General features: G+C 57.7%; 1 protein-coding gene across 5 annotated transcripts; it reads left to right on the forward strand.

The window, feature by feature from the left end:
* Positions 1–3,053: 3,053 nt before the first annotated feature.
* Positions 3,054–7,397, forward strand: SP5 (Sp5 transcription factor). 5 transcript variants are annotated; one of them, XM_081051174.1, is made up of 2 exons: positions 3,054–3,310; positions 5,664–7,391. In XM_081051174.1, exon 2 carries the CDS (start codon positions 5,841–5,843, stop codon positions 6,804–6,806), a length of 966 nt encoding a protein of 321 aa, XP_080907300.1. In that variant the 5' UTR covers positions 3,054–3,310; positions 5,664–5,840; the 3' UTR covers positions 6,807–7,391. The 5 variants fall into 5 exon arrangements, with proteins under 5 accessions (XP_080907300.1, XP_080907297.1, XP_080907298.1 ...); XM_081051171.1 differs by having other exon boundaries at positions 3,083–3,649; positions 5,664–7,397; XM_081051172.1 differs by having other exon boundaries at positions 3,125–3,570; positions 5,664–7,397.
* The last annotated feature ends 270 nt before the right edge of the window (positions 7,398–7,667 follow it).

Raw genomic sequence — 7,667 nt, forward strand, 5'->3', positions numbered from 1 at the left:
CTTGCTGTCCTTCCCCACCTCCTCCATCATCTTCCTTTCTGTGCACCCCATTAAAATCTCATAGGTATTTAAAGGCCACTCCAAACCCCAGCTCCTTGATAAACTTCCCTTAATTCCTCCAACCCTCACCAATGCTCTCCTGAGTCCCTGCTGCCTTTCTGTGCTTTGTAGCACCAACAGTCACTGTGCAGGTGACAGTGGTACCTGGGATTTTACTCTACCACCCAACACCAATGAGCAGTTACTGAACAGCTATTCAAGTTCCGGACACATATCGCGCAAACTGTTTCCTCCTGCCATCAAATGGGAGAATCGACTTGGATGAGACCAAAGATTCCTCCCAGATCTAGATTTCCACTCCTTCATCCATTCTATACCAATCCAATTTCGAAGTTTAAGCTTAAAGTTAACTCAATGTTTTCAGCTGAGGAAACTTTTCCAGTACCAAGCCAGTGTTTTCCAAAGATCCCAACATGATGATTTCTTGCCACTGAACACACTTGGCCTATTAACGATGAGCCTGTTTCAGACTCAAGCGTTAGGGCGTATGTGATTGGGTCTGCAGCTTAAACTTCGAGACTGCTCCAAATACTCCAAGTTAATTTAGAGAGTATCAGATTGCAACCCTATGCCCCCACCCTCCTCATTAGAAAAAAGAATCTTTCAAATTGAAGAGGCAAAGTTTGATCCCTTGCATAGTGGGAGCTGAAAACAATAGGAGCTTTCTGCTCTAGTACAACTTCAAAAAGCTGCTGAGTGACCGCTCTAAGAACACTTGTTTGTAGTGATGAAGAGGTACACAGGCATCCTCCTGCCATTCAGTGCCCCGTTAGCACAAGGGACATTCTGCCTCTTGCACTACCAGCACCTTAATGAAGCAACAAGCAGTACTTGTATTAATTAGGCAGATGCTGGCAACTGGAAGGATGATACTTTGGCAGAGAAGGGGCGAGATCTGGGAGATTAAGTAAGGCTCTGCTGTAAAGAGCCAATGAATTAAGAATTTGTTGAAATGATCTAAATAATATGTAGGGTATATTTTTTAAAAAATCAACTGGATTTGGGTCACTGTTGCATTGATTCCAGAGGCACGAGTCCCATGGCTGCAAGAAAATGACTGAGGCGAGGTACCAGGCTCCAGCGAGAAGCAACCCCAGAGTTCTCAGCAAACACCTCCCCTTCCCACACCCAATGGATCCCAGAGCACGCAGAGCAGGCGCGCCCATTGTGCGAGTGCCTCTGCGGGTTCACCTACCCTCCACTTCTCACTGGTGGCAGGGTGGCAGCAGTCCTCGCTGGCCACCCGCCCTTGAAGAAACGGCAATTCAAACGTCCCACTTCGGAGAGCTGTTGCGCTGTGTCAGTGGCTTCTATGAGGCAACCTCCCCGCCCCACCACGGTTAAACTTTGCTCCCCATTCGACGCCCCCCTTCCCTCACCCCAATTCCCCCACCACCCGTCGCGCCTCAGCCATCGGGCTGGAGGACCACAGTGGAGTTCCTGGGTCCTCTGTGCACAAACACACCCACTAACAAAAGAAAGCCCATTAAATTTTCCCTCCTGTGAACTCGAGCCCTAGAGGATACCTCTTTGAACTGACACCCCCACCCCCACCCCGCGCTCCCCTGCAGCCCCCGCGCGGTCTCCCTCCCTTCCTCCTGGCTGTGCACTTTTGCAATGCGCTTGGTCTTTGATGTCTCTTTACATTATGGCAGAGCAGCCACACGCTCTTACGCGGCGCGGGGCTTTGTATAACGGAATTGACATTTGGCCTTGATACCTGTATCTCTTGGTGATTGCAACAAATTTCTAAAATAAATATTGTACTTTGATCTTCGGCATTGCGTTTTTAATGGATGCTGCGAACATTACTTCATTAAGAGTAAGTTTTTCAGAAGCACCGAATGCAAAGGGAGGGAGGCGAAACAACAGTTTATAAGTCTCTCCAAACTTCAGCTCGTGACTGAGAGGGCTGCAATCCTGGCGGGTTTTCACAAATGGGCGCTTTTGAGGCCAAGAGCAAGGACTTCCAACACTCAAGAGAGAAAGCCTACGGTGGCTCTCCCGCACTGTCCTAAAGGCTTTGCATATCTTAGGTCGTCTTTTAAGCCTACAAGCACTCTAAGTGAGCACTACTATAACCCCCATTTTACACATTGGGACACTGAGGCACAGAGAGGTTGAGCAACTAGAAAATGCAAATCTGGGTTCAGGTTTTCAGAGTCCAAGCTCTTAACCACTAAGCCACCACTCTATTTCGCCCTGCTGGCAACTGGTGGTGGTTTAATTGACCAACGGGGGGGCGGGCATTTTGGAGGAAAAGTTCTCTCCTATAACACAATGGAAATGTGAATTGGCCATTCTTGCCTTTTTGTTAAAATAGAGAACAGAATGGGCAAATGAGAATGCCTTCCAGCCCACTTGGCCCAACCTCCCGGGGCCTGGGGGCGGGGGTGGAGGGGAGGGGGGCTGTCGAAGAACTCAAAGGAGTGCAAGAGGAAACACGCTAAGGGACCAGACCTGCTTGGATAGTGAGGACAGGTGCCGGCGCGGGTGTGCGCCACGGGACTCCCTGGCTTCTGACTTGCATCCGGAAAAGGGCTCCTTCGGGTCCCAGGCTTCGCGAGGACGCGACCCCTGAACGGGGCTTAGAGAAGGGTAGGTCTGCCCGGCCTCAGAGCAAAACACTAAGTACCCTCCCCTTCGCCGCTCCCAGAGCACCCAGATCTCATCTTCAGGAGCCAGATCGCCTCGCTGAGCTGTGCGGTCACTGCTTGGCGTTCCCAGGTGACACCTTGTTGGGGAGAAGGGGGCGTGCGATGATGGGGCGTGCGAAGTGCTCATAGTATTTGGGCCCATGCGGCCCACTCTCAAGCAAGATGTTTCCATTTCACTGACGGGCCCTGGGCATGGGGAAATGTGGGCCTGATGGCAAAGTGCCCCGACCACTTAGGGAATGCAGAGGGCACAGCCCAGACTCTGAAAGAGAAGCCCATTGGAGTTAGGTCACGCAGTCCCTTTTCACGTCAGTCCCGGCCGCGGTGCCGTCCCCGGGAGAACGACGCGCAGGAAGGCGGGGCGCGAGACGGCTCCGAGGATCCTTGCACTGCCGACGTCCTCGGACAGAGCAGACCGGGTCTGCCGGGAGGCCGGACCTAGAGCCGGGTGGGCCAAGCCCAGGTGGCCCGAGAGCCTCGGCTGCCGGCGGGAAGCCTCAGCAGCTGTTCCCGGCCCTTAACCCCCTCCTGTGCAGTGGGTACCCGGCGGCTCCCCGCCTGCCTCTTCCTCCTTCCCCTCCCCACGCCCCCAGGTGAGGTGATCCCGGTGTCCGCGCAGCTCCCCGCACCGGACCCGCCTTGCGCCCTGGGCCGGAGGGAGGCAGGTGGTTGACTTCCCTCCTCGACCCGCCGTGGCAGGCGACCGAAGGTTCAGGGGAGGAAACCACCCTGGGGAGCTTTTCCCTAACGCGGAGAAAGCACGCACCGCTCCTGAAGAAGTTTGCTTTCCAAAAGTGATGGGCACAACCCTTTTTATTGACTTTTCTTTCCGATTAGAGGACTGTTTGTCCCGGTACGTACTATTGTAGTTTGTTCCACAATAACAAAAGGCTTCGTCCGCCGCGCCGTACTGTTTTTCGAGAAGTTCCCAGGTAGGTCTGTGCGGCTCGCAAGAACGCGCACTCGCCTGGCGGAGCTCCTGGGGAGAAATTGCTGGCATCGCGGGGGACTTTTGGTGGGGCCTAACAGCGGTCAGCCGCCTGCCCGGCCCTCCACAGCGTACAGGGCTGTCTGTGGGCTTGCAGAGAGGAGAGAGAGATAGCATTTCTTCCCTTGGGTGTATATTCTCGGTTGCTCTGGTTGTCTGTCCTGCAAAGCTTAGCTTAGCTGGTAAACGCCGCACGGTTGTTTTTCCCAGGCTCACTATTTGCAAAAGTTATGGCCAGAGAAAACTTCCAGGTCGCCAGCAAGAATGTCACAAGAGAGCTCCAGTCGCTTGTCAGGCGGGTGGCCCTGAAGGATGTGCACCACCCACCGCCGTCCTGGGCGGCCGCCCGGCCCCGCCCCGGGTCACAGTCCAGCCGGTGGCTCCCCCACCACGAGCAGGGGGGCACGCGGCGGGCGGGGCGAGGTGCGTCCCACGCCCCGCCCCGGGAATTCCCTCCGGTCAGCGGTGTGCGCGAGCCAGTGCGTGTGCTGTCCCGGTGCGGGGTGTGTAAGCACGGGGGAGAGGAGAATTACCCTCATCCGCGTCTCAAAGACCCGCGCTTAGAAGCCGAAGGCAGATTTCTCTGGAGATAACAAAGGCACTTTGTCACTTTGGGCGCTGCCTCGGTGCAAATCTTTAATTGCAAGGGAGTTGGGGGAAGGGGACTATAGTGTCTCAAGCAACCCAAACGCGGGTCTCCAGGCGGCAAGGCCCCCTTTGATCAGGAAAATCCAATTATTTGTGTATATACATTTCCCACATAGTGATTACTTCATTAATTGTCCCGCCTTTATCTCCTCCCTTCCCATCCCCCCTAATAATCAGTTCTTTTATCCAGACCAACAAACACACCATAGGAGCTTTGTGGATTCAAAGGATTTGCTTTCGCTTCTGAAAGAGCCGCTATTCTTTGATGATTGGGTAGCGGCAAACTTCAAAGCCATAAATCTTCCCTCTGACTGGCTGGCGGCCCAGCAAAGTCCTTATCAAATTCTTGGAGGTGATCCTGAAGCGCTCAGACCGCGAGCAGGGCAAGCGAGCCGGGGACCGCAAGGGGCGCGGGCGGGGAGGGCCCAAGCACGCAGAGCGGGCGCCGGCGAGGGACCCTGGGCGGCTGTTCGTCCTCACCTTCGGGTCTCCATGCCTCGGCTGCGCCCTGCTCGGCAGCCAACGACCCTCAATCTGTAGCCATGGCCGCCGTAGCGGTCCTCCGGAACGACTCGCTGCAGGCCTTCCTCCAGGTCAGGGGTGGGCTCGGAAGGGACGAGGGAAAGTTGGGAAGGACCGTGTCTCGCTCTTTCCTGGTACTCTGTGCACCCTGAATCTCAAGGGGAGCCCCGCTTGGTGGATGCCTCAGGAGTCAGACCTAGGGGTACCCACGCCAACTTCACACCTAATCTTGGTGTCAAGAGTGCGGCCTTTGGGGGAGGGACGCGCGGTACTGGGGGTGGTTCAGAGCTGCCCGTCTGGCTGAGAACGGGGCTAGAGCTTACTGTGCTGGGCCCTCCTGCTGATTTCAGCCTGGGGCGGGCGGGGGGGGAGTAGCGCGAGTGCAGCATGGAAACAGCTTAGAAGATGAGAGGGAGGGCGGATAGGCAGCCGGGCTGTGGGTGTTTCCAGGCCCCCTCAGACAGCAGAGCCTGGAGTCAACGCTCGCATGCCTCTCCCCTCCCACTCTGTGCCTGCTTCCTCTAAGGCTGGGTGGCGTCTCTTTCAACCAAATACAGTAGTTAAACAGGAAGCGCTCGTGCGCTCCGCGTGCAGGTAGCGCAGGCACCAAAAGTTTCCCGGGACTGGTGGGTGCGTGCGTGGGCTGCGGTGGCGGGGAGGGGCAGCCGGGACGGGGGAGGGGCGGCGGTATAATAGCGGGCGTGGGGGTAGAAGGCCGGTGGGGAGACCGCGCTAGGAGCGCTAACCTTTTGTCTCTTCTCCGCCCTACCCCGCCGCCGCCCATGCAGGACCGCACCCCCAGCGCCTCCCCGGACCTGGGCAAGCACTCGCCTCTGGCGCTGCTTGCCGCCACCTGTAGCCGTATCGGCCAGCCGGGCACAACGGCGCCCCCGGACTTCCTGCAGGTGCCCTACGACCCCGCGCTGGGCTCGCCCTCCAGGCTCTTTCACCCGTGGACCGCCGACATGCCGGCGCACTCGCCAGGCGCGTTGCCACCCCCACACCCCAGCCTGGGGCTGACGCCGCAGAAAACGCACCTGCAGCCGTCCTTTGGGGCGGCGCACGAGCTGCCGCTCACCCCCCCTGCCGACCCCTCGTACCCTTACGAATTCTCACCGGTCAAGATGCTGCCCTCGAGCATGGCGGCGCTGCCGGCCAGCTGCGCGCCTGCCTATGTGCCCTACGCGGCTCAGGCCGCACTGCCGCCCGGCTACTCCAATTTGCTGCCCCCGCCGCCACCTCCGCCGCCGCCCACGTGCCGCCAGCTGTCCCCCAACCCGGCCCCAGACGACCTCCCATGGTGGAGTATCCCGCAGGCGAGCACGGGTCCGGGGACCTCCGGGGTTCCGGGGGGCAGCCTATCCGGCGCTTGTGCCGGGGGTGCTCACGCTCCCCGCTTCCCTGCCTCAGCTGCCGCTGCCGCCGCCGCCGCCGCTGCCCTACAGCGGGGCCTGGTGTTAGGCCCGTCGGACTTTGCGCAGTACCAGAGCCAGATCGCGGCGCTGCTGCAGACCAAGGCCCCCCTGGCGGCCACGGCCAGGAGGTGCCGCCGCTGCCGCTGCCCCAACTGCCAGGCGGCGGGCGGCGCCCCCGAGGCAGAGCCGGGCAAGAAAAAGCAGCATGTGTGCCACGTGCCGGGCTGCGGCAAGGTGTACGGCAAGACGTCGCACCTGAAGGCGCACCTGCGCTGGCACACGGGCGAGCGGCCCTTCGTGTGCAACTGGCTCTTCTGCGGTAAGAGCTTCACGCGCTCGGACGAGCTGCAGCGGCACCTGCGGACTCACACCGGCGAGAAGCGCTTCTCCTGCCCAGAGTGCGGCAAGCGCTTCATGCGCAGCGACCACCTCGCCAAGCACGTCAAGACGCACCAGAATAAGAAGCTCAAAGTTGCTGAGGCCGGGGTCAAGCGGGAGGACGCGCGGGACCTGTGAGCCCACCCAGGGGAGACTCGGGGTTTCTGCAGCCTCGGACTCCCTTCCCAGCACCTCTTCGGGGAGATTCCAGAGGCCTATGAGCAGCTGGCCTGGGGGGAGACCCAACACTGGCATTTGCCCCTACCTGCTGCCCGCCCCCGCCCCAAAGTGACACCAGGCTCCCAGCTTTCCTGACATCACCTGCGGGACAGGGACTCTGTGCCCAGGAGGAGCAAGGGAAATAGGGTTGGGAGCTCTGCGTAACACGAGGGCGGTTTCAAGCTCTGAACCATTCTCGCCACCTGGGAGACCTACAGTTTTGGGGGACCACCCTGAGCTGATCTTGTATATAGGAAACGCTGCTGAATTAAAGCGGAAGGACCTTGGGAGAGTTGAAATAGTGCTGGGTGTTTTGCTAGGACAGGGCCGGGCTTTGTACAGGTTATTTAATAGCTTTGTTAAAAAATAATTATAATATTAATAAAAATGTTCCTTTTGTCCTCAGCTCCTTGCAGAGCTACAGCATGACATGTCTCTGTAAAACAATCAGCAGTTGCAGCGAGAAAATAAATACACTAACTCCGGGGTCACCTCGGGAAGACCCCGCTGAGCCGGTCTCATTTGATCTTTTCTTCTTGCGGGAGGCTTTACAAAGCGGTCAGGTTTCACTGGGAATTTGGAGGTTTCTGAGGCTGCCTGGGTCGGAGGCTTCTTTGGTTTGGAAGGTTCTGGACAACTGTGTTGGTTGCATGGATGGAAGAAGTAGGGCAGGGTCAGTTTTATGATAAAGAGGATAGCGCAAGATTTTCCGGTCACACCCGAAATTTCTTATGCAGCTTTAGGATTGACCAGAGAATGTTGGGCTTCTCTTAAAAGTTT

Source organism: Rhinolophus hipposideros (genome assembly GCF_964194185.1).
Source record: "Rhinolophus hipposideros genome assembly, chromosome: 6".
In the NCBI taxonomy this organism is placed as follows: domain Eukaryota; kingdom Metazoa; phylum Chordata; class Mammalia; order Chiroptera; family Rhinolophidae; genus Rhinolophus; species Rhinolophus hipposideros.

Excerpts from the sequence above, each read along its gene's own strand:
- SP5 (XM_081051170.1), top strand. The coding sequence starts at position 4,896 with ATGGCCGCCGTAGCGGTCCTCCGGAACGACTCGCTGCAGGCCTTCCTC. Across the intron at positions 4,947-5,663 it reads CGCTGCAGGCCTTCCTCCAG|GACCGCACCCCCAGCGCCTC; the intron begins GTCAGGGGTGGG and ends CCGCCCATGCAG.